Source organism: Chenopodium quinoa, unplaced genomic scaffold (assembly GCF_001683475.1).
Source record: "Chenopodium quinoa cultivar QQ74 unplaced genomic scaffold, ASM168347v1, whole genome shotgun sequence".
NCBI lineage: Eukaryota > Viridiplantae > Streptophyta > Magnoliopsida > Caryophyllales > Amaranthaceae > Chenopodium > Chenopodium quinoa.
Window position 1 is genome coordinate 4,744,654 of NW_018744593.1, and position 26,107 is coordinate 4,770,760.

General features: G+C 34.2%; 4 protein-coding genes across 6 annotated transcripts; 1 reads left to right on the forward strand and 3 right to left on the reverse strand.

Annotated features, from left to right (window-relative positions):
- Positions 1 to 1,081: 1,081 nt before the first annotated feature.
- LOC110699852 (protein FAR1-RELATED SEQUENCE 5-like) lies at positions 1,082 to 3,146 on the reverse strand. The gene is made up of 5 exons (XM_021877364.1): positions 2,964 to 3,146; positions 2,531 to 2,614; positions 2,047 to 2,065; positions 1,653 to 1,866; positions 1,082 to 1,196 (listed from the first exon to the last, which is right to left on the reverse strand). The coding sequence occupies exons 1-5, from the start codon at positions 3,144 to 3,146 to the stop codon at positions 1,082 to 1,084; spliced, it is 615 nt and encodes a 204-aa protein (XP_021733056.1).
- Positions 3,147 to 10,262: 7,116 nt separating this feature from the next.
- LOC110699708 (60S ribosomal protein L11-1) lies at positions 10,263 to 12,930 on the reverse strand. The gene is made up of 5 exons (XM_021877232.1): positions 12,775 to 12,930; positions 12,329 to 12,436; positions 12,195 to 12,237; positions 11,374 to 11,569; positions 10,263 to 10,723 (listed from the first exon to the last, which is right to left on the reverse strand). Exons 1-5 carry the CDS (start codon positions 12,775 to 12,777, stop codon positions 10,525 to 10,527), a joined length of 549 nt encoding a protein of 182 aa, XP_021732924.1. The 5' UTR covers positions 12,778 to 12,930; the 3' UTR covers positions 10,263 to 10,524.
- Positions 12,931 to 15,832: 2,902 nt separating this feature from the next.
- LOC110699709 (putative pentatricopeptide repeat-containing protein At4g17915) lies at positions 15,833 to 20,555 on the forward strand. 3 transcript variants are annotated; one of them, XM_021877234.1, is made up of 4 exons: positions 15,833 to 16,371; positions 18,094 to 19,806; positions 19,886 to 20,025; positions 20,163 to 20,555. In XM_021877234.1, exon 2 carries the CDS (start codon positions 18,125 to 18,127, stop codon positions 19,493 to 19,495), a length of 1,371 nt encoding a protein of 456 aa, XP_021732926.1. In that variant the 5' UTR covers positions 15,833 to 16,371; positions 18,094 to 18,124; the 3' UTR covers positions 19,496 to 19,806; positions 19,886 to 20,025; positions 20,163 to 20,555. The 3 variants fall into 3 exon arrangements, with proteins under 3 accessions (XP_021732926.1, XP_021732928.1, XP_021732925.1); XM_021877236.1 differs by having other exon boundaries at positions 19,902 to 20,025; XM_021877233.1 differs by having other exon boundaries at positions 18,094 to 20,025.
- Positions 20,556 to 20,692: 137 nt separating this feature from the next.
- On the reverse strand, positions 20,693 to 24,384 carry LOC110699710. The gene is made up of 2 exons (XM_021877237.1): positions 23,649 to 24,384; positions 20,693 to 21,318 (listed from the first exon to the last, which is right to left on the reverse strand). The coding sequence occupies exons 1-2, from the start codon at positions 24,047 to 24,049 to the stop codon at positions 21,090 to 21,092; spliced, it is 630 nt and encodes a 209-aa protein (XP_021732929.1). The 5' UTR covers positions 24,050 to 24,384; the 3' UTR covers positions 20,693 to 21,089.
- Positions 24,385 to 26,107: the final 1,723 nt, after the last annotated feature.

The following is a 26,107-nucleotide window of genomic DNA, read 5'->3' on the forward strand; positions in this document are numbered from 1 at the left end:
TGCCACCCACACACTGTGGACTGTAAGGAACCATGTTCTGAATACCCTGCGTACAAGGTGCCTGCATGGCCAGCATTTTTACAACACATCGAAACAACATTTTAAAAGCAAAAGTCTGCAACAGTCTAAAATAATTTACACTACAGGACCATATTCCACACGTCAATTCCAGGTTGAGCAAAAGTCAAAAAAAAATGCAGCAATTTCATGCAACCAAATCACAGTAACCATAGCAATATGATTCAAAGCAATCTGATTCAGTGCATATGCAGCAATCTACAAAACACCAGTATGCTATACTGGAGTTGAGATGGAAGCAGATCTACAACACTATTGTTCACAGCCCACTAACAAACCAAAATATTTCTGAGGTCCTGGGAATTATCAATAACCTATGGCATTGACACATTCCAAACAGGATAACAGCTCCATCACTTTGGTGTAGAAAGTGATTGCATTTGAATATAAAAGCAAAGTAATGGACCACAATGGCAACAAATGACTTGTGCCAACCTACCAAGTCAATTATCCTCAATTCCTCATAAACTAGCATTACCTACCCCTTCCCAGTATGAACCACCCATCTTGTTTGTAACGAAAAGGTCAAATCTTTATAATAGGACTAGCTTAGTGGAGCTCAAATAGAACAAAAATGAGATATAGAGGAAAAGCAAAACCAATGCAAAATCAGAATATGTGCCTCATTTACAGAGAAATAAGCATTGAAAGTTTGGAATATGAAAGCATTTTATAAGAATATATACCCCAATTGTCGCGGGTGGTGTTGTTTGGGCTTGAGAACCACTCTTATTCTTCCCTTGCGTGTTCTTCGTTGTCTTTGCCTTTTTCTTTGGTTTCTCAAGACATGACTTGTACCCCAAATACAGGAGTAATCCGTGGTGCGATGCACATGCCTCTTTGGTAAGGGTGGGTCTTCCACAGGAACATCTTCTTCTTGCACACCATCACAACTACCCTGTCTTTGAGTTGAGGGAATTGAGTCCTTTTCCTTCTCAAGACAAATAGATAAAGGTGTTCCAATTACACCTTGACCTCTTTTTTTCGCAACCATTGCTAACTTCTACTCAACTTGCAATTCAACTAACTGCAGTGCTTGCATCACCACTTCAGTAGTTTTAATGTAACCCAAAGCTTTTGAACACAAACTATCAATCCTGACCATCATCTTGTCATACCTGCAAACCTCCTCAGTTTTACTTGGGTCATGGTAAATAACTTTCACCCTTGTGTGCTTCCAAATCACATCTTTTCTCCACCTTTGAAGAATGTACTTGTCAGGTATCTCGTAGTAGTTGCTCATCTCAAACACCTTTATGATGTGGCGAAAAATAATGTCATGACATTCAAAGTACTGACAATCATAGGTAACTTCATTTGTAGAACTATCAATTACAAGCTTGTACTCCCTCTTTCTCTTTAAACGAATTTCTTTGTTAGAGTTTTTTAGCTTTTACCAAACTCAGTCCTCTAACACATGCTCGGTTAAAGTATCAGAAATCTGCTTTCGGTGAATCCCACTGACATATATTATACGGTTGCACTCTCTTTGCACCTCTTAAAATTTGGCATCCGTGTATGTCTTCTGAAATACCAACTCAGCTGGAAAATCAGTGTATGCTTAACGCACATACCGCTCATTGTTATCATCAGCTTTTTTCTCACTTGTACATCTAACCTCCAAGGCATGACAATACCTCTCCACAAACTCAAACAACAAAGTGTGCTTGCTTAAATAGCCATTAAAAAACCTATGAATACTCTTCACACGTTGAGTTGTCTTCATTCCAACCCAAAATAGATGTTTCATAAAGACGGGAACCCACATATGAAATTTATCATACAACCCTATCACATTGAAGGAAAGACACATAAATTCACAACACAAACCAAAAAATCAAATCTGTTTTCCCTTCAGAAAAGATACAATTGCAGGAGCATAACTCTAAGGCATTCAGTCAGGATTAACAGTTGCAAAGAAGTTCATTCAGGACTTTAGTCAAGTAGCATAACAGGTACCTGACATACATGTAAGCATAACAGGTACCTGACACAGGATGCATGAAAGCTCAAATCTCCAGTTCTTCATTTTTTCAATCAGAATTAACACAACTGCATGACCACACACTGCTATACATGTATATATATTCTATTTCTATAGATTGAATAAGAGGAGTCCTTGAGTCACAGGCCAAGGTTGATCAGGTCAGATTGCATACTTGCATTCATGAAATTTGGAAGGACATAAAGACTTTCATGAAATTTGGAAGGTTATAAAAACTTAATTTACATGCAAGCCATCCATGCATCATCCTAAACTCAAATTCATATTGGTGAAATCAACAGAATGATCAATCTCTCAAATAGATGCCAAACACTGTCCACTATCACGTTTTAGGAAACTTGTATTTAACATATTAACAACATGTATCTAAGTCACAATGTCACTATAGCTAATTCAGAGGCACAATTTGCAGGCATAATGCAGACAGTACATGTAAATGCCCTTTACTTGTATATGAAAGGTCACTATGTCAGTATCAGAAGAATAGTATATGCAGACAGTACATGTAAATGCACCATATTTCAACAGCACCTAATAGGTATAATCACCCAATTTCAATCAGGATCTTTTCTAAGTAACATATTTCAACAGCAACTAACAAGTATAATCACCCAATTTCAATCAGTAGCTTGTATGTACCACCTAATTACAAGTAATATGCACACAATCGTAGCTTTCCTAAGTCAGAATCACATAATTCACCAAGCAACAGAAGCAGACAATACAGCTATCATATGCACCAATTAATGCTATATATATCTGATTTAATGAACCAAGTTGGTAAATCAAATCTTATCTATATTAAACCCCATTAATAGAGTGATTAGGAGGCATACCTTGTAGCCACTCGTCATCTTCTAGTTCATGTTTTTTTTATTACTTCAGGCCAATTGGTCTCAAACTCTTCACAATCAAGACTATCGTAGATGGCATTCTTAAGATCATCGTGAATTTTTGCATAGTTAGGAAGCTTTCCTAGCTTCTTGGAAAATTTTTGGGTTATGTGCCAAATGCACCATCGATGAATGGTTCCTTTCATAGTCGACTTTAAAGCTTTCCTCATCGCCGATCTTGATCTGTTAAGATGCTAATTGGATGTATCTCCACCATACACCTCAACCAATTTAAAAACACCCACTCAAATGTTTCGGCGGTATCACGAGAAACTAATGCACACCCAAACAAGATAGTTTGACCATGATGATTAACACCTACAAAATTGCAAAAAGGAAGCTTGTATTCATTTGTCAAATACGTTGAATCAAAGCAAACGTCTCCGAACTCCTCATACGCCATCCAACTCCGCTCATCAATCCATAAACATCTTGCAACCTACCCAACTCATCTACATGATGGGTATGAAAAAAATTTGAGTTATCATCAACCATCCTCTTAAAGTATGCAAACATGGATTTAGCATCACCTTCCTCAAATGTCACTTTCCTTTGCTTGGCAACTTCATCGTGCAAATCCTTTACGGAAAATTGCATCTCCTCCCGCCCCTTCTATTGTAGGGCCACATAATTGTATATGGTAGCGACAAGTACACCCGCCTTGCGATCATTTAAAAGCTTTTTAACAATGTGAGGATTGTCCATTAAGAACTTCTTCCTGAACTTGGTGATATTTTTGGACTTCCCTGGTGTGGGCTTGTGACCTTGATGCTCTACCATTGCCTTATCAATCACCCATTCACCTACCTCGTTCACCTTAGCATACAACTTCACGGGGCAGCTAACTTTTTTGCTCTTGCGTTTCACACAAACTTTATCACTTATTTGTGAATCTGAAACAAAGGTGGAATCGGACTTCTTACTCTTCCTACCAGGCAAGCCAAAACATTCACAAGTCCAAGTAACATTACGCTTCTCCTTTGCATTTGAACATTTTCCTTTAGTCGCCCCACTAGAACGGACAACCCCAAAACCTTCTTGTTTTCCGTAATTCTTAAAGTACGTGTCTATTTTTGGCCAACTCTCAAATACCATTCAATAGAAGGGGGGGGGGGGGGAGGGAAACCTCAACGTTTGCATACTCTTCAATCTCAACACTTATAGCCACACTACCCTTTCCTTTAGTAGGAGTTTTGTAGGACTCTTCTCCAACATTCACCTTTTCACATAAAATCAATGCATTTCACAAATATAATCCAATACACACCTAACTAATTCAAAAATAAATTCACATACTTAACCACTAGCACACACTACAAAACCTAAAACTTTAAACAGTGTTGGTATTAAACAAATTAGGTCCACTATTACCACTATCAAACAGCAACAAAACAAAGGCAAAAATAACAAAAGCATAAATCATTTTTATACACTGAAAAGCAAGAACACGCAAGATCCACCACCATGAAACTATACAATTGTCCCCCAATGTCATACAACAGCAAAACCAAAGGCAAAAACAACTACAATATTCATTTTTATAAACTGAAAAGCATCACACACATAAGACCCACCAGAACCATTAATACAATTGTCCCCTACCTTACTACTGCATAAGTAAGGCCAATGCTCCATTCCCACCTCTCTCTCTCTCTCTCTCTCTCTACATATTCATACTAAACCAAGTAATTTTATACATACCGTACCTATTTTGAATTTTCAGATTAATTAAATCAATAACCTATAAATTAAAGGTGCGAAATTACAATAAGTTGACAGCACACCCCCTCTTCGTCATCTTCTTGCTCAAGGGTTTCGATCAGCGGGTCTTCGGGATTTTCAATGGCGGTTGTGTCGCTATCTGATACAACGCCGGTACAACGACCTCCATCATTTCGTCACCGTTTGTTAACATCGAATCTTCCATCACCAACATCTTCCTCACCATTTTCACACATTAATTCTCTAAGTTTTCACCCTTACCTCCACATGAATTCTTCAATTAACAAAGAAAATACTTATCAAAAAATAAAGAGGGTGAACAAAAAGTAAAAAGAAAGAAAAGAAAGTAAAAAGAGGAAAAAAGCACTCGTATAATATACATGTACTATACTTCCCTACAATACAAGCATTTACCTTTTTATAGGTAAAGTGCTTACTTTTTATTGTTGAGTGGGACTCCCTCCATTTTCTTTTCCCTCTTAACAGCTCCCATTATTGTTGTTATGTATTTCTTCATGCATATCAATACTGCGTTTATACTTCCTCATAACAACCAAACAATAAAGTTTTTAGGAAAGTTAGTTGATTTTCTTAAAATAATATAGGTAGTGGGGAATAAATTGAGGAGAGTGAAGAGAGTAAGGGGTTTTGTGAGAGTCATTAGTTAGTAAAATGTTGTTAAAAATAGAGAGAATATTATTAAAAAAAAAAAAAGAGAAGTTACTAAATAAGGAAATGTTTCATTTATATAAATAAGGCCGGAAAAGGAAAACATTTCATTTATTTAAACACAGAGGGAGTAGTTCCTAGAAAATTTGATGTGGGATTTTAATTCCCATGAAAATACAAATGCCCATAAAAAATTAATTCCGTTATCAACCAAACAATACCTAAAATTCTTCATAAGTACACTAAGGCCTTGTTTAGTTCACCTGATTTAAGCTAATCTGATCTGATCTGAACTTATATTTTCTGATCTGATCTGAACTTATATTTTCTGATCTGATCTAATCTGAACTTATATTTTCTGATCTGATCTGATCTGAACTTATATTTTCTGATCTGATCTAATCTGAACTTATTTTTTCTGATCTGATCTGATTTGAACTTATTTCTTCTGATTTGAACTTATTTTAATTATTTTAATATTCTACTTTTAATGTTAATCAATATTAATGTTTAATACCTACAAATTTTGTAAAGAAACATATAAGTATTAAAATTACTAGATAGTATAAGGTAATAGAATTGGAATATTTGATAATTTTATTATTTACAATATCCCACTTCATAAATGAATTTTTTTTATAAGAAATAATTAAAATGGGGATCCTAAAAAAACTAAATTACAGATTAAATTTATCATAGCTTTTTTCTATATAGAAAAAAGAGATTTGACTTGTTTTCAAATACCTTAATTCTTAAATAATAATATGGATTTATGATGTATCGGATTTGATTTTATCGTTTGTTTGAACTAGCAATATCTTCTATGTTATTTTGTACTAATTTTAATTTAAAGTAATGCGTAGCTATTATTATTGAAAACCTTATACGTATACTCCCTTCGATTTTAAATACCTTCTCCATTTCTACATGTGGGGAGTTTTAGAAAAATTGGTAAACGTAATAATATATGGAGCTTGTGGCATATCGAGGGCGTTCTGGAAAAAAAACATGGAATGTTTTGGCTGCTTGTTCCTTTGATAGACTTTTCACGTTTATCAACGTTGGATTTGAAGGTAGTGCTCATGATATTACTGTATGGAACCATTGCTTAACCGTACCAGAATTTCGATTTCCCCATCCACCTCTAGGTATAATTTAAAATAGTGTATGTTTTTACTCCATACATGACACTATACTAATATGTTGTATAACTTTATTTTGTAACATGAAAATATTATCTAGTAGATTCTGGATATCCGAATACCGTTGGATATTTGAGTCCAATAAAAGATAAAAATATTAGAACTCATATGCCCGAATTTCGAAATGGTCCACCACCTCAAGGCATACTTGAACTTTTTAATTATCTTCACTTCGAACAACGATCGAGAGATGTTTTGGACAATTAAAATCTCGATGGAAAATATTGACAATGATGCCAAATATGGACACTAAACATCAATTGGAAATTATGGTTGCTACATTCACACTTCACAATTTTATTCGATTATATGAGTTGGATATACCCATTGATAGTGGCATAGAAATCGAACCAAGAGCAAATTATGATTTGTTTAACGAGAATCGTAAAGCTGTAATGAACGAAGTACAACTTAATATAGCGAAGGAAATTTGGAACTTCTTGTAATGAAAATTATATTTGTAAACGTTTATGATTTGGAGCTTATAATAAAATTTTAATTATTATCGTTTATTGTTTGTGCTATTTATTAATAATAATAATAATAATAATAACCATCATAATAATATTAATAATAATAATAATAATAACCATCATAATAATAATAATAATAATAATAATAACCATCATCATCATCATCATCATCATCATAATAATAATAATAATTATTATTATTATTATTATTATTATTATTATTATAATAATAATAATAACCATAATAATAATAATAATAATAATAATAATAATAATAATCACAATAATAACAATAATAATAATAATAATAATAATTTGTATCTGATCTGAAATTTTCTGATCTGATCTGAACTTATTTTTTCTGGTCTGATCTGATCTGAACTTATTTTTTTTTATTTGATCTGATCTGAACTTATTTTTTCTGATTTGATCTGATCTTGACTTATTTTTTTTCTGAAATAAGTAATAATAAGGTGAACTAAACAAGGCCTTAAAGTTTGAGGTATTCATAAGTATGGAGTACTTTTTAGCTCGTTTTATTGATTTTGCTCATTTAATATTCTCCAATTGAACAAAATAGATAAAGATAAATGTATCCGAGAACAAGTTAGAGGTGTTTCCTTCTCCGTACATAATGACACAAATTAATGACCTTTGTTCTGTTTTTTTTTCATAGCAATGACCTTTGTTCAATTAATGTTGTGATGAGTAGGGTTTTAGGTTTTCCAATGCATAAACTTAACCATTGCTATAATTACACATAAAATTAAATTAATCAATATTTTTAAAAATTATATGGAGAAAAAAAAAATACCTATAACAAGATTTATGTGTCCGTAAGAACTTCTTGAGGGTAAAATACTACTCTACATTAAAGCATTATTCAATTTGGACCGATATTGGTTGATTTTTTCTAGTCATAGTTAAGCCCGCCCTAAAGCCTTAGACCAATTGAAGTGTGTGGCCTGACTGGCCTATGATTCAATGAATAGCACCTCATTACTAAGACTTTTTTTTTCTTTTTTCTTTTTACACGGTAAGATACGAGGGGTATTCCCCTATCACAGGAAAAGCGGGATGAGGATCAAACTCAGGTCATTCCTGGAAGAGATGGAGGGACTAACCGTCCTTCCAGATACTCTATGCTAAGACTTAATAGAAATCAGCTATTAGAATGTATTTTGGTCGTTTATGAAGTTGGAACCATAAATTGTCTCATAGTAGAATAAAATCACCTTATTTTGTTAACTGTGAGGTTATATTTACTGTACTAAAATGTATTCATGCTAGCTGCACATGATACATTATTTGCATAAAAAACGATCATAGATGCTAGGAAAGTTCGTACGGTAAACAAATTGGGATACTTTCTTTCAAATGGATAAGTATATTTGTGATTAAAGTTAGACAAATTTAATCTAACTTTTACCCTTTAATAAGTTTGATTGAGAGCTTATGAATAGTAACTCTCGTGTGAGCCAAAACATGTATGAAAAGCATCACGTGTTATTTATAAATAACTAAGACTAAAAGTACTATAATGACATGAAGATGGATAACAAGATGACTTATAATGGGAGGAGAGAATGTGAGGGTGGTCCGGTGGAGTTGGTTTTAGAGCAATGATGACAGTGATGAAGAACAATATGCCGATATGATTCAAACAGGTGAAAGGGAAATGAGGCTTGGATCTGTGGGACTACAACTATGGGGGATGAAACTTATACTGGTGTGAAGTGTTTGGCTAGGGAGAGCTAACTTGCTGCTAAGGAAGGTGTTCTTAGGGTTCAGGGGGAGCTTCATCTTGCACCTTTTCTTGCTGGACATGACTGCAAGATTCCTACTCCGGCTCTTCCTCTATCTGCACCCTGTAAGGGCCGGGCAAGGCTCACCCTTCCTTTGCAACACCTCAGAAGCTTCTGCACTTCCTGGCGTCCCACTGCTTGCTGATCTAGAAAGTGTTTTTAACCGTAGCAAACAGACCCAGGCTGCTGAGGAATTTAGCCGTTAGTGGGAGCATTTTGGCTTTTTGTCTCAGGCTTGCCCTTTTTTTTTTTTTTTGTGAGCTTATGTAACAAAGTAAGACATGTTTGTGCTACTAGCTTCTTTATCTTTTTACTTGGGTTACCAAAAATGTTTTGTATGTTTCCATATTTAAAACTGAAATCCAGTTGGTTTAATTTTGGTTACTAAGGGTTGGTTATTGCTGTGATTTTCTGTATTTTGGTTTTTTGTTTTTTAAAATCATATGATATATGTCATATAATAGATAAAAAAATTAGTCAAACTTATTAAAATCATAATAATTATAAAAACTGACAACAAAAAAGTGAAAACACCTTTTTCTTGTTTCCTATTTTTGGTTTTCAAAAAAACAAAATTTTAAAATCAAATTTTAAAACTTTTTATTTTCCATAGTTGTTTTTTTAAACAAAATTTACCTCCCTGGAGGTTATACGGAGTACATTGTTGGAAGTGGCAACTGGGTATGCTGGACAGATTTTCCAATAGTTTAACATTTTAAAGATAAGATATAGTGCTGAATATTGCTTGCTGATTTGTTTAGAACTGTACTTGTAAAACTTAGTACTTTTCCATTTTCTGAGGCCCGGTTTCAAATTGGTTAAGGCAGTCCCGTCCCAGATAACACAGGGGCACAGGGCCTGGGCAAACTGCATGGAACTTCCGTTAAGCCTAGTTAGCTGGTTTTAGCAAGGCCGACTTAACAAAATGAGAATGGTTCTCAATCATAATCTCATTGCAATCAAAGGCCATCAATAAGCAACAGTCAACCCTGCAAGTGGTGAATTTTCACAACTCATGCAGATAGCCTCGATCTAATTAACAAAACCAAGTAAACTTATTATCCAAGACGATTAAAGCCTTCAATCATATAGACAGATAGACTCACTAGAACACTGACTTGCAATTTCAAATTAAACAGTTACAGACTTGGACAACATTATGCACAAGATTATTAATTTCCAGTCCCAAATACTCTCGTGACAAACTACACTTCATACAGCCTAATTCCCCATGACATTTAAATAAAGCCAATAAAAGAGCAATGCTACAAGCTAAAATAACTTTTAAATTCAAAAGAAACATTGTCAAACGCATTGAAATTGAACGGTATGGTAAGATCGACAAATCACCAGACAGTAGAACATCTTTCCCCATCCCACAAAATCTCAGAAGATTTCAGAACCATAAATCAATGGAACTATGAAAGAGAGTGGATCAAACTAGCAACACTTGATTGATGTAAAAAAAGTACGATGGGGCATTCATGGTAATGATAACTGTATACCCACGAAGCATAGAACAAAAATTCTAGAACCGATGTAACCCAACAGTACAAAGAAAACTAATAAATCGTCAAAAAAAAAAGCTCTTTTTCACTAAAAATCCAATTTAACCCTAGCGGGATAACAGCTAATAAGATAGACAAAAGTTTAGCATTCACGAAACAAAACAAAGGTTTAAGCAGATAAATTTTGGGCCTTGTTGAGGATAACTCCCTCATATTTGACCTGGAACCACTTCATGGCATCATCCTTGGTAACTCTGTGCTGGATTCCAACACGGGCCTTGCACCTTCTGCGACGGGCAACACGGTATCCAGGGCGCTCAAGAACAACATAAAAGTCCATACCATAAATACCAGTAGAGGGATCATACCTGAAAGGTGAAAGAAATAAAAGACATTCAGGAACTAAGGTCGATTTAATATTATCCGTAAAGGCCCTTGTTTAAGAAGGCAAGGTTTTTAGCCTAATAATATCCATTTTTAAGACTAACATTGCAAAAACAGAAAAAAAAAAATACATACAATAAAACAGCCACAATGCCTACGGCTGTGTGACTAACTACAATGCTATCATTACATAATTAGGTTTTTGATCAATGTTAAGTAACTGCAGAATCAAAAAATTGAACGATAGTAACAGATTAATAAATTCTGATAAGCTAAGATAATAACTTGCAACAGCAGCATTACCAAAGGATGACCATATAACAAAGCTGATAGACAAGTTAATGATTAAGCATTTAAATTCATATGAGCCAATGTAACAATGTGCAACGACACTACCAACAGATGATCAAATAACATATCAAAAAATCATGGATCACTTAATTCCAAGATCAGCATATAAATTCATAAGAGTCAATGTAACAATGTGCAATGACACTACCAACAGATGATCAAATAACATATCAAAAAATCATGGATCACTTACGTAATTCCAAGATCAGCATATAAATTCATAAGAGCCAATGTAACAAAACAGATGATCAAATAACATATCAAAAAATAATGGACCACTTACTTAATTCCAAGATCAATGTGCTCTTGAATACCAAAACCAAAACATCCAGTTTCACTGAAGTTTCTCCTCAACAACTCGTATTCCTTGACCTTCAAACCACTTTCAAGCAACTGCATTGCTTTGTCACCTCTAACAGTCACGTGACAAGCAATCTTTTCATTACGTCTAATTCCGAAAGATCGGACAGTGTACCTGGCTGTTAATCATAAACAAACCACTATAAACAAAACAAGCAAATCCCACTGCTTATCTTTTCAACAAAATCATAAACAATTATCATGAAACACTTTCTACACAATGTGATCGACTATAATCATAACAACAACAAAAAAGACACATCTGCAAAACATAACATATTTTTTCTACAAAAACAACATTTCTTACAAATGTACTGCAACATAGGTTCAACAACATGAAAAACAACAGATTCCCGTAATAAAACACTCCTACAATGTTCCCATTATCTAGTAGTGATCTAAGGTTGACAAACACAAACACCCCAACAATTTAAGGCATTCATAAAAGACAATTGCAAATTAATACTCCTACAAAGTCCCTAATATTTAGTACTGATCTATGCTCGACAAACACGAAAACCCAACAAAACAGGGCATTTATAAAATACAATTGCACATTAAAACAGTTCACTAACACAACCTAACAGATATTTTATTATCTTTTCACGCACATTAAAACAAATCAGAAAGTAATTATAAATCTACAACATCTATCAATACAACCAGCACTTAAAGCACAGCACTCCAATACAAAATATCAACCCCGACAATCAAACAACTAATTAAAGTTCTTATTATTTATACCTTTGGAGTAAACAGGGGTTTGACCACTGAGTTGTTCCAACACCTAAAAACATAACAACGAAGATTCAAAACCTATTCAAATTTTCAGCATTATTCAAACTAAATTTAAAGAAACTAAATTTGCTTTATTATACCTTAGCAGCTCTGGTAAGACGATCACCACTTTCACCAACAGAGATGTTGAGAACAAGCTTTTGGACCTTGATGTCCCTCATGGGGTTCGATAACTTCTTCTCCGGCGCCTGAATTTGTTAAAATTAAACATAATTAAAACCCTAGAGTCAATTTATAACAATTCTCAAAACCCTAAAATCAGAGATTCATAAACGTAAATCAACCAAGATTTGAGCTTAAAAACCCTAAAATCCATTATAACAAAGCTTTAAATCCTAGATTTTATCAAATTTGAAATTAAAACCCCAAGAATCCACTAAAATCGGAGCTTAAAAACCTAAAATCCATCAATACTAGAGAAAAAAAACTGCATAACCACAAAATTCATAGCGAAAAAAAGAAACCAAAGAATACATTGAAATCGACAGAATAGAGCGAGATAGTGAAAGAAGAGAGAGAAAATCACCATTAGAGAATAACTGGAGCAGCAGCCGACGGATGGAGAGAGAGGAAACGTTAGAGTGAAATGTGGAAATGAAATAAAAACCCTAAAATAGGGCGGAGGCCAAGCTAGGGTTTTATGTTGATGATCAATATGTTTGCTGGGTTTTTATGTTATCATGGACTGGGCTTCATATCGTTGATTTCTTTTTTTCAAAGGTTGGGTTTTGGTTGTTTACGGCCCAATTCGTATGTAGATTTTTTTAAAAAAACAATAAAATAAAAACATGTATTTTTATTTTTTCTTTAAATGAAGCGGTACTTCTTCTATCCCGAAATAATTGACACAGTGAAATTTGGTACATATGTCAATGCATTAGTTTGAACTTGGATATACATAGTTAAATACGGAGTGCATAATATTATTTATTTAAAGAAACTTGTACTTTTTCTATCCCAAATTGATTGATAGCCAAACTTAGTACACATGTCAATACACTAGTTTGACCTTAGATATACATAATCAAATATTTGACCTTAGTACAAATAAATTATGGTCAAAATTAATATATGAATAGAAAAGGAAAAAAAAAAAAAAAGGCCAACGTGTCAATTACATCGGATGGAGGGAACCGTATGTAAATTGTGTTATTGATGTTGACTAATCCGGCAAATGATTACACTTTCTAACATGAGTTAACATCATGAAAAAATACATAACGTTAGAAGTGCTTATGGAAGAGACAACTCGCGAGAAACTGATCAGGTTCAACTCGATTAAACCTCGACTCAAGTGCAACCAGCTCAAGTTTGGGTCCAACTCAAAATGTAATGAGTCCAATTGAGCCGAGCAGCTCATTACTCGACTTGAAAACCTTGCGAGAAACTCAAAATTTTTAAATAATATTATATTTGATAAAACTAGTAGAGGGTGTCATAGATAGTAATATAAAACTAGTAGAGGGTGTCGTGGACAACAATCCTAGGTTATAAAATAAAACTCTAAACCTAAGCTACAAGCATCGAAAATGCAAGCACCTAGACATTATAACCAAAACAATTACATATAAAATGTTTTACACTTATGAAGAAGATGGTATTAGCTATTCCAAAAACAAGATCTATGCACTTGTATCTCCTAAAACATATATCCTAGATATTTGAACAAAAATCATATATACTTTGTTATACGGAGCTCTTTTTTGCCCCCAACCTTTTCTGATCTTATTTTGTCTATAAATTCCAATCTAGAAGATTTTTGCCATCATCAGTAGCAATTTGAGCATCAGAATACTTTAGTTGCTCTCTACAAATGCACCAGCAAGTCCCTCGACCAAGGTGATGACTTCAAAACTATCATCAAGATAGTATCTTGCCATGCTTGGCTTTTGACCAACTATGTGCGTTCTGTTTAGAGATTGGCGGCAATGATGAGTTTGTGGCTGCATAACCGATACCCTTATACACATCTTCATCAGAACAATAATAAGTCTAATGATAATACAGGTGACATGCCTTATATAAATTAGAAATGGAAATAGCTTATGATCGAATAGAATGAGATTTTTTACAAAAGTGTTTAGAATCTTATGGTTTTCCTCTACGATGGATTATTTAGATTAGTGACTAGTGAGTGTGTAACCAAAGTCTTTTGCTCTTAGAAGGTAAATGACTCTTCTGCCTAATGGTTTAAATCATTAAGAGGTCTACGACAAGGAGATCCCTCTCTTTACATGGATTTTTTAATTAGAAAACTTTCTACTAAAGGAAATTTCTACATGATGATCTTCAAGAATTGGATTTTCTACTTTGTAGAGATATTTTTTTGGCATGGTTTCAAGTGGCCCTATACATTTAATTAAAACTATTAAGTGCACTTATTTCACTAAACTAGGTTTAACCAACAATTTATGGACCTTTTAATTCTAATTAGTTAATTTACTAGCCTACCCTTAATTTAATTCCTTCCAATTCTAATTAGTTAATTTACTAGCACCGAGGGACCATTCAACTCCATTGCAGCCTTTTCTACTCATTTTCTCCTATATTCTTTAAATATTAGGGTTTGTTGTAATTTTGTATCTTAGTCTATTTGAAGGGATGAATTTTCGTGCAATAGTTGTTTACCAAGGGTTAGTTTGCTTTACCATTTCACAATACCTAGGCACGCAGATGTCCATATGACTCATATCATCATGACCACCATTATTAGTCACTCCAAGTGTCAAACTCCTCATTTTGTAAAATGTGCTTATAACCATTTGAACTCCATACCTACCCCACAATAGCTCATTCAGTGTTTTACCATTTATATCATTATTTGCCCTTATGTCTTCCATTAACTTACTTGCAGCCCATATGACATTTATCTAGTTTCTTTAATCTAATCCCCCACAAAGTATGCTCAGAGTTTTTTTTTATACTCTTGATAGCCAATGTTGTGCCATCAGGGAGTCTGCTTGATAGAATATTATGATAGATCCAAATAATCTTTGTGTGAAGTCATCAATGAAGATATAATTCTTCACAATTTATCCATTTTTTTTTTGGAAAATTTGGTTATAATGAACTTTGGTCAATTTACTTTTAATAATCTCAACTTTGGATTATTATTTAATAATCCGCACTTTAAGAGCTGAGGTGCTAATTTTTTCCTCTATAAGATCTCCCATGGTCATCTCAAAATCTCATAACCATCCGCCTCATATTCATTCTTCATCATGCATCCTTATATCTTCTCAGAAGAAACTTCCCACAAACTTCTTCAAACTCACTTCGACGTTTAGTTCACATCAACTTAGTGGAAACATCAATGGGACTATGGGAGTCATCATCATAGATATCATTAGAACTCTTATCAAAGCATGTACTTTCAACCTTCACAATATTTAAGCTTGTATGGCAGAAGTTAAACTCTTTACGAGGGACTTCAACTAGTACTTCAATGAGACATTCATAACATTCAATTTTAAAATGATAATCTACTAGTTATCAACTCATAAAAAATATTTGGACAATTCCATGACAGGTCGAATATATTATCGAACACACACGTTTTCTAATTACTTAATTTTACAATTGGAGTTTCAATTAAATTAAGACGGAGGGAGTAAGAGAGGCAAATCATGCACAACATTGAAGTGCTAACGAGCCTAACGTAAATTATTTAGTACTCCGTATGAAGGTTTTTTTTTTTTTTCAGAAAATAGTACGGAGTTAATCAAAGTATGCATATTACTGTTTGTAATAATATTTTTTTTTTTTGGATACAACTACTATATTTATAATTTTTTTTTAGGGAAATAGTACCGAGTAAATCAAATTATGCATATTACTGTTTGTAATAATATTTTTTTTTTTTTGTTGGGATACAACTACAGTATTTGTAATTGTAATTGTATTTGTAATTAATTTTTGTCTGTTTATTATTTTTTATTTTGATCCTAAGCAATTTTTTTCACTCCTGTGGAGCTTTGCAATCTCACGCTGCACGCCTGCACCACTCCCACTATCCCTCCTCCATTGAAGCGCATACTTTGAATCCTCCATTGAAGCGCATACTTTGAATCCTCTATTGAAGCTGCTTCTGAGCTTACCCTCCTCCATTGAAGCTGCTTCTGAGGTAAGATGTTCATTTTTTCTCTTTTTTAAACTTCGTATATCAATTCCACAATCTAGGGTTTATCGTTGATCTAATTTCCAGTGTAATTAATTTAGGGTTCTTCTTGGGTGGAATATTGAACTATTGATTATAATTGCTGAAGTTGTAAAAGTTTTTTATCGATCGATTTTGTTGCTAGAACTTTGCTTTGTGCAATTTGCCAAGTTATGTTGATATTATTAAGCGTGAAGAATTAAGCTAGTTTTTGGATTCAAGCGTTTGATTGCAAGTTTGAAAACAATGATATTTCAATTTCGGTATTGAATGTATTTGGATTGAATATCCGCATTTGAAATTTGGAATTGATTATCATCATTTGAAATTCTAAAATTGAAATGAAGCATTTAGAATTCTATATGTTGTTTGGTAACAATGAAATTTCAATTTCAGTATTGAATAGTGCAGCTTTTAATCTATTGTGTAATGCAATTTAACAGCTATAATATTAGTTTCCACCATCTCCACTTTACGTCTTCACGGTCACTTCGAGCTACTCGTCTCTAACAACTATACCAGATAGGCACATACTAACAACAAACAATTAATCAACTAGTATTGACTAAAGTTTAATGGATTTTCACTAACATTTGTTGAAGTTCATCTCTTCCAACTCTCATATGAGCATTCTGAAACTAGCAAATCTAGAGGATTTGGGGTTCAACTTGGAGACCAACGATGTGTCCGATGCTGCCATTGAAGAAAAGAATGGCACAGTCTTGCAGTGATGGGGGTGTTGGTGGTGGGTACTACAGGTGGTTTGTCACGAAGGTGTAGGCGGCAGTTATGAAGGTGGTTAACATGAAGGCAGAGGTGGAGCTTATTATGGCAAATCGGCAATGGAGGTGGTAGAGAAGGTGGTGGGTAATCCCGTGGTGGCGACAATGAATAAGGAGTCGGTATGGTTGTGGTTTAGTGGACAAAGAATGATTCGAAGGATTCCAATTGCCATCAATTATAATTGGATCCAAATTCTATAGATTGGGCTTATTTATTCAAAGGCATCCTAATGCAACTTATTTTGCTAATTCCCAAGCAGGTTACTTTTTTTTTTTTTTTGAAACCTCCCAAGCAGGTTACTTAGGCGACTCTATTATTGAAAAAAAAATGATAATTTGTGATTTTTGGAGCCTATTTGATCATTTGGTCAAATTTGGTTTCTAATGTGTATCAGGCTGTTGTTTATAACCCTTAAATGTAGGAATGATATATGAAAAATGGACCTGCTCCCCCTAGGCCAAAGGTGGCTGCCCCTCCTGCCCTAACTGAGGGACGAGAGTCACGGGCCTGTTTACAATTTAGGGAGTCTGATTTGATGTTTGTAAACATTGGAGAGAATTATTATGTTGGACAGTTTTTTTCCATTGTAATTGCAATTGTGTACCATCAAAATGTTAGTTGTAATTTGGCATTTGTGTTTGGTGTATTATACAAGTTGTGTTTGGAAACTTTAAGCAGAAATTCCTACCCAATTTCCAAGACTATTGTTTTTTTTATTTGTTTACCTGGGAGAGTTTCTAGTGAATAAATGAGGGAGAGTTTCAAATGAACAAATGAGATAAAGTAAGTGATTAACCTTGTGCAAGGTACATTAGGATGTATGCTGGACATTCAGCTACCTTTTTTTTTTTGGTTTAATCTTTAATCTATAGTTGATTTGCATGACCTAATGTCATAATTGTGTAGGTTTGGTTCGTCAATGGTGTTCGTGTGAAGCATGTGCAGCATATTGTCTACTAGACTGTTGAATATATGCATATCTTCTTTCTGTAAATTACAAAGATTGGACAAAGCAGAAGCAGTTATAATTGATGGTATAAGGCTAGGGGTTCTCCCAAACGTAGTGACTTACAACGCCCTTGTTGACGCCTACTGCCGGTTTGTTGGCATTGAAGCAGCTTATGCTGTTGTTCGTAGGATGCAAGTTGCAGGTATTACGCCTAACGTAATTACTTACAATTCATTGCTAGCAGGTGCCAGTAGGCAATGCCAGCTATCACTTTCCCTTGATATATTTGAAGAAATGCTGAATTTGGGTATTTCACCAGATTTATGGAGTTATAATACATTGATGCATTGCTTCTTTAAATTAGGAAAACCAGATGAAGCGTATAGAGTTTTCCAGGATATTATTCTTAATAATCTCAGTCCTGATAGAACTAGTTTCAACACGTTGCTCAATGGCCTATGCAGGAATGGGTATACTGATAATGCCCTAATGTTGTATAGGAACCTAAAGCGCCATGGCTGCGAACTTGAGCTGATAACTTATAATATTCTTATTGATGGGCTATGCAAAGCGGGTAGATTAAAGGCAGCTAGGTGGATTCTCAAAGAGCTTGAAAATTCAGGTTACATACCTAATGCTATTACTTATACTACAGTTTTGAAATGTTGCTTTAAGTCCAGAAAATTTGAAGAAGGCTTAGAAATTTTCTGGGAAATGAAGAGTAAAGGTTTTACATATGATGCCTTTGCATATTGCACAGTTGCAGGAGCTTTTGCTAAGAGAGGCATGCTAAAAGAGGCAAATGATTGCATGGAAGCAATGTTGAAAAGTGGGATTTCACCTGACATTGTGTGCTATAACACTTTAATGAATCTTTACTGTAAAGAGGGGAAGTTTGAGGCTGCTTATAAATTGTTGGATACGATGGCGGACGAAGGCTTTGAATGTGACAACTATACTCATGCCATTTTAATCGATGGATTGTGCAAGGCAGGGAATGTTGAGGAGGCTCAGAGACATATGAAATTAATTAGTTCAACGGGGTCTATTACAAATCTGCCAGCCTTCAATAGTTTGCTTGATGGGGTTTATAAAGCTGGCCATGCCGAATTTGCAATGAAACTTTTCAAGTTGTCGAAGATGAAGGATGAATTTACTTATTCCTCCATGGTGCACAATCTTTGCAAGGAAAGGAAATTCAGGAGTGCATCCAAACTCTTATTGTCTTGTCTAAAGAATGGGATGAACATACTTAAGTCTGCAGAGAGGGCAGTCATTAGAGGTTTTCGTGATTCAGGATTTAGGAGAGGTGCGAGGGAACTCCAATCAAAGATCAGAATGGTGAAATTCCTACGTTAGTTTTGCTGGGCATTCTTTGGTGGAAAACCTCACTTTGAAGTGTTATGCCCATGGCTGCCTCATTTTTTGTGTAGAATATGAGACCGTTGACCATGAAATGCTTAGAGAGTCCTTCTGGTTTAGGCAGATTGCTACCCCTTTCTTGTGCCATGGCCCATGGAACATTCCCTTGGTCATGTACAACGCCTTTATGTATAGATCAGAAAGAACAAAGGTGTTTGCTGCTGCCTATTGTTGCTTACTTAGGAATAAATTACAATCTCACAGGTAAATTGACAAGACAACTATGGATGGATCAGCTCACGAGCGAAGTATGATTCTATATCCTTATGTTCTTGCCTTTTTGGTCATGAATTTTGCTTGTGCACTCCTTAACTATCTTGACTAAAGTGCTTTATTGAGGCAGCTCTAACATCTTGTAATCTAAGCATTTTGGATGGAAAATTGAAACCTAATACATCGTGCTGATTGGACGTGGCTGTGAGGCCTGTGACTGCTGCCCTTAAACTGTCTGGATTTGATATTTGCAGGTAACTTTGATAATCTGGTTTATTTAATGCGTTTATGGCTGAAAAAAAGTGTATATACTTTTGGGAAAATTTGGTATTTGATGTAAACATTTGTAGCTGAGCTGATGATATATCCAATTTTTGCTTGTGATTTTCAGGTTATTGTCAAATTCTTTCAGCAGAATTTGAGTTCTAATTGAAGAATAATTATTATGCAAGTAGAACTAAAGACAATGATAAAAATTGAAACTTGTGACTGATATGTCTTTCACAAAACTACCACGAAAAATGCAGCATTTGCAGGGGTTGGCTTCCCAAAGTGAAATTAAGTGAAATTTATGTAAAGTTCTTTGAAGGATAGAGGACTACTAACATCTGAATGAGCAACAAGTTTTAGCTGTATTCAGGCTTAGCAATTTAGCATACTATACACATATCAGATACATGAGTATAAATGTGCTCAAAAAAAAGATATATGAGTATAAATTGTTGTAACTTGTAAATACAATCTACTTAAGCATAAATTGTTAAATGTGTACTTTGCTTTGAAATACTTTGTCGCGCTTAATCTTTGGTTCAAACTTCAACATTTCATTGGAAAACCCGATACTTCACCTGTGTTCATAGCAGCGAAGTTCTGCTAGGATCAGACATTCAATTGTTATGTTGTGGCAAAGAGGTTCATGGCTGAAGAGTTGAAGGTAACCATGACATTAAACTTGTATAAAGTCATAGGTACTAATATACTGCATTATATACATGATTTCAGGCTTTCAGCCACGAGTAATTTCATGAGCCAGATGAATAAAGAATATACTGAAACAGCCTACTTGATATAAAAATCACTACCTAATACCAATTATGTGGCAACAGGCTAGGGCATGCTGTGTTGGCGGTTGTGCTAAGCAAGGTCCATATCCGTGCCCCATGTCCATGTTGATATACCTGTAATACTCTTCTCTCAGGCTCTCCTGGATCAATCACTCACACATAGTCACAAACTATACAATCGTAGTACCAAAAAAACGATAATTGAATCGTTCAGACCAATACTCGATAAAATATTAAATGAAAGGTAGTTTTTGTCATAATATTCTGCTAGGGCGAATGGCCCATGGCAGGACAAACGCTAGCACCACGGCTACTAGTAAGAATCTAGACAAGGACGTGCTGCATCGGTGGTCTGTCGGATATGAACCATGGCTCATTGCAATTTCTGTCGTAATGATGCCAATATCTGTACCGTAGGCTCGAAATCCTGTATCCTCTATCCCTGCTACATTCTTTGCTGGTTTACCACATATCTCACAAGTCCTATGATAAAAAAAAATATAACTGATTTAGAAATGCTCAAACCAATACCAAATGTTAATTTATACAAACGTTCAAATATTATTTTCTAAATCTTGATTGTAATGAATTGAAACAACCATCTTAATTATATGAGCATAAGGATATATATTTTTTTTGTTTTTTTGGTAGAGAGTCACATATGGTAAAAGATTGATACAACGACCTCAAATTTTGAAAAACACTCCAACTTTGATAGACTAAAAAATGTGCTCCATATATGGTTGTGAAGGAGCCAGGAACAGATAATATTCAAGTAGTTAAAAGTTTAAAGATGCTAAAATTTAATACGAAGTTTTGTTTTGTTTTTTTTTTTTTTTTTTTCTCTTTGAAGTTATGTTGGACTATCATGAAAATTTTAACAAAGTTATGTTAATTTTCCAAAGCATATTATACATTTGCCACTTTACAAAGTTATTCATTTAATATTTTAATTTTAACTAGTGTTTTAGATAAGACGATGCCACAGGTTATTACATATGCTACGATAATTGTACACGGTATTCAATTATTCATTATTCAAAGCGTGTACTTTAATAATTGTGTCTAACATTCATGATTCAACCTAATCTTTATTGATTTTTGTTTATTATGTTGTCATATACGAAGTACAATTTTGCTTGCTTTTAAAAACACAAATTATGACATGGTTTAGTGGTTAAGTTTTCACTCCGTATTATTTAACATTGAGATCAGAAGTTTAAATTTTATACAGAGTATAAATCATATTTTTATGTTTTAAATTACTCGTGGAAGAGTGTCATGTACACTTAATTCGTAATGTCTTTTAATATATAAAATATAATATAATATAAATGTTTTTCTTGATGAATTGAAAAATGCATCATCAAAATTAAAATAAAAAGTAAAATACAATTCTTGTAACTTTTTTTTTTGAAGAACGATTCTTATAACTTGTAGGAGCTCTTATTCACCATATACCACTGAGTTTTAACTTAATTCACCATATACCACCAAAAATTTTCTAATACACCATGTACCACTGAGTTTAATATAATTGTCACAACATGCCCTTAATGACTAATGCCATCAACTCCGTTAGTAACTAAGGTTAATTGTGTCACGTGGCTATCACTTATTGGCTCTTATTAATATTATTTAATTAATTACTTATAAAGAATAAAAAACTTTAAAAAAAATAAACCACCACCAACCTAGCCACCGCTACCCCCAGCCCAGCCTGGCTGGTGCTTAGGTGGTCGGCGTCAATCACCCTTACCCCACCGGCGACAACCCTCGCCCCCAACCCTCTCCTTTCCCCCCTGATCCTTTCCCCAATTTCCACAACCCCACCACCAGTTTACCTCCCAACCACCTTCTCACCTACCAACAGTGCCTACCCACCCCGGCGACCGGCCATATCGGCCCTCCATCGCCGGCCGACCCACCCCTTATCTTCAATCCTTACCTCGACCCTCTCCCTTCCCCCATCGTGCCACCAGTCAAACCCTAATCCACGAAATCACTCCCTAGCTCCAACAAAAAACCCAATTTTTTGTACTTTTCACTCCTCCAACTTGGTCGATTCTTCTTGTGGGTGGGTTTTGATGTGGTTGAAAGGGTTTTGAGGGTTGTAGGTAGATTTTCGGGAGTGGTGGTTGGTTTTAGAGGTTGTGGGTGGTTTTCAATTGTTGTGGATGGATTTTCGGGAGTGGTGATGGTTTTCAAGGGTCGTGGCTAGGGTGAGGGGAGGCGCCGGGGCAGGGGAAGGGGAGTTTGGGCGCCGGGGCAGGGGAAGGGGAGTTTGGGCGGTGTGGGGGGCGGGGAGGATGCTCACTGGCTGGGCTTGGGGTGGTGGGATTTTTTTTTAATTAATTAATTAATTTAAATAAGAACCACTCAAATGCTGCTACATGTCACAGTTAACGTTAATAACTACCAGAACTAATAGAAAATGGCATGTCGTGACATTTATGTTAAACTCAGTGTTACATGGTGAATTAGAAAGTTTTTGGTGATATACGGTGACTTTTAACATATAAAAAAAGTAAGTTTATTATGTGTTTGATAGTTTTTCTGAACACAATCACCGTTAAAATGAAATGAACTTTTAAAGACAAAAGAACTAACTTTATCTGCATTGAATTGTCAAATTACACTACTAACCCGATAATTTAGCGGACTAAGGTGCATCATTGTTCAAACACAAGTTGATTTAAGAAAATTATTATCCAACAAAAATTCCTTCATTTATAATTAAAAAAAAAATTAAAAAATATAAAAAAAAAAAATTAAAAAAATACAAAGAAATGATTGAGGGTAAAGTTGGAAACCTGTTTCCCTTCTGCTGAAACCAAACAAGAGCACAATGGTAATGCGAGATACCAAGTTCACCTCTACAAGCACAACCAAGGAATACCAGATTAACATTCCCTGCACCCGCAGGCAGATGATCAGTGCTCAACAATTGACATATTCTGCATACTTTCTCATCATTTTTATTTTCTTTTTCTTTTTCTTCCTCATTTCTTACGTCTATTATACATACATGATCCTTTGAACCCATCTCATCAACCTTATGTTGCAACCCATCTGTGTTAGACTTCTGATCATTTAGATCTCTCGAAATCGATGTCGAAGGTTGCATTATTGTCTCTGAAGAGGTTTCTTGATGTACCTGTAATGGGGATGGTCTTGCTTGGTTTTGTAGATTTGATGAAGAAGTTTTGGTCATTTAATGGATATTTTTGTGTAATATCCTAAGAAGTTTTTTTTTTGGTCTTAAAATTGGATATGAAGAAACAGCTGCTTGGATATGATTTTATCTTACATGCAGTGAATAGTGCATAGTTTTTTTGGTAAAGAAACAACACTTGTTATTAATTGCCTTTTAGAGGAGATTAAATTGGATTTTCAGGAAGAACAAATTGATTTAGTAGGACTTGGTTTTTTGGGGGTGCTACCTCTTTGTACTCTTGAAAAACAAAGGACAAATGGAAGGATACATACCATTATCAGAAAAATAAATAATATTAAATTACCGCAGTTCATAAATATAACATCAATTATTGAAGAAGAAAGTTTTATTAATATTGCATCGTTTTCTTACAAGGGAATCCAGGGAAATGATTTTGGCATACTGTAAGTTGATTTTGGCACGTCCTATGTGAGAGCACAATTTTTTATGATTCTCTCACATGGAAGTGAGCCAATATCAATAAAGGGTGTGCAAAATCAATTTCCGAGAATCCAACATCTTTTTTTACTACATATGGAGTAATATGTGAATACCTACTGTGATTTTTTTATTCACATGATTCTTGTGATACCCATTTTCTTAATATTCGTACATATCTCCTTTTACGTTGCAATATACTAGAATAGAGAAAGTATAATGCAAAGTATTTGATAAATGAAAGTTGCACGATAAAGTGAATCAAACATAGGTGTTAGGCTTTTGAATTAGATGTTAGCTTTTACTTGGTTCTATTAACTACTTGTATTTATGTAAGAATGTTTACTCCCGCCATTCTTGAAAGAGGGTTACGTTTGTCATTATAAACTTTCCTTTATTTATTTATTTTTTTTGAATGGATATAAACTTTCCCTTTTAATTGTTACAGTAAGTTTTAATTATTATTTAGATTGATGTAATTTTTTTTTTTACACATTTCCCCTTATACACTTTCAATGCAACTATCCTCATTTACTAAAATAATTAGCTACTACCAATGCAACTATTCCTATTTACATAAATATTTACTTATTTCTAACACAAATATATAAGATATAACCCCAGGATATCAAAAAAAAAAAAAAAAAACGATTTCCATCAATATTGCTTAAATTAAAATTTAGTCCCTGTTTGTTTCGTTTTAAAAAGTAATTCCCAAAGTATTGTCCAATTAGGATCGAATATTATTTTAATTTTTTTTTTAATTTTTAAAGCAGTAAAACCACAATCACTAATAGAGGTTCTTATTCTTTTAATAATTACACCCAATTCTTCTTTTCCGCATCATTTCACTCTATCGACAACAGTAGTAACACTTTTTTTTAAAAAAAAAAAAAACAGAGCAGCATTAAAAAAAAAAAAAAAAAAAAAAAAAAAAAAAAAAAAAAAAACAAACAAACAAAAATAGAGCAGCGTTAAAAAAACTCGACCACCATTATCCTCTCCTCCACAACGTTTCACGACGACCACCAGCTTCTCACCAATGTAAGCACGCTGCGTGTTGCCTGGATTCCTTCCCCATCGCCTTTTTTGACCTTCAATTATGTTTATTATGTTATTTGGTGTACTTGGAGCATTATGCCTTGGATTTTTGATTTTGAATAATTAAATTTACTTGGGGAAATTAGGTTTAGATTTTTGAGTAATTAAAGTTGCTATGTTATTTAATTTGGTGTACTTGGAGTATTATCAAGATGTATTGTATGCCTTTTTCTTTTTGCAAGCTAACATAATAAGCATCAGTGGGCTAGGAATACAAGTTCATATAAGTGGCACGGAGTACAGGCAGAATCGCAAACAACATCAGTGCTTCCATTAATGATAAAACCGCGATATGTGATAGCGATTATAAACTGTAAAACCGCAATCCGCGGTTCTCGGTTGAACTAGAATTTTTTTTTATTTTTTATTTTAAAAAAAGAGCTAGTTAACAAAGCTACGTGGACACTATTCAGGGAATAAATTTATAAACCAAAACAAACTGTGAAAATTTTATAATACACCCAGGTGTACCATGCTTGGTACACTCGAATGAAAAACTACAATAGTATGCTTGGT

Bases quoted from the DNA above. Each gene is read 5' to 3' on its own strand.
- LOC110699708 (XM_021877232.1), bottom strand. The intron at 11,570-12,194 runs GTATAAATAATA...TATGATTAACAG, and splicing joins AACCCCTGTTTACTCCAAAG to CCAGGTACACTGTCCGATCT. The intron at 10,724-11,373 runs GTAAGTGGTCCA...TTCACCTTTCAG, and splicing joins CACATTGATCTTGGAATTAA to GTATGATCCCTCTACTGGTA.
- LOC110699852 (XM_021877364.1), bottom strand. From the start codon at position 3,146: ATGAGGAAAGCTTTAAAGTCGACTATGAAAGGAACCATTCATCGATGG. The intron at 2,615-2,963 runs GTAATAAAAAAA...TATACCTATTAG, and splicing joins TTGAGACCAATTGGCCTGAA to GTGCTGTTGAAATATGGTGC. The intron at 1,197-1,652 runs GTATGTGCGTTA...GGAGGTTTGCAG, and splicing joins GCTGATGATAACAATGAGCG to GTATGACAAGATGATGGTCA.
- LOC110699709 (XM_021877233.1), top strand. From the start codon at position 18,125: ATGTGCAGCATATTGTCTACTAGACTGTTGAATATATGCATATCTTCT.
- LOC110699710 (XM_021877237.1), bottom strand. From the start codon at position 24,049: ATGACCAAAACTTCTTCATCAAATCTACAAAACCAAGCAAGACCATCC. The intron at 21,319-23,648 runs GTTTCCAACTTT...TTTTTATCATAG, and splicing joins TTTCAGCAGAAGGGAAACAG to GACTTGTGAGATATGTGGTA.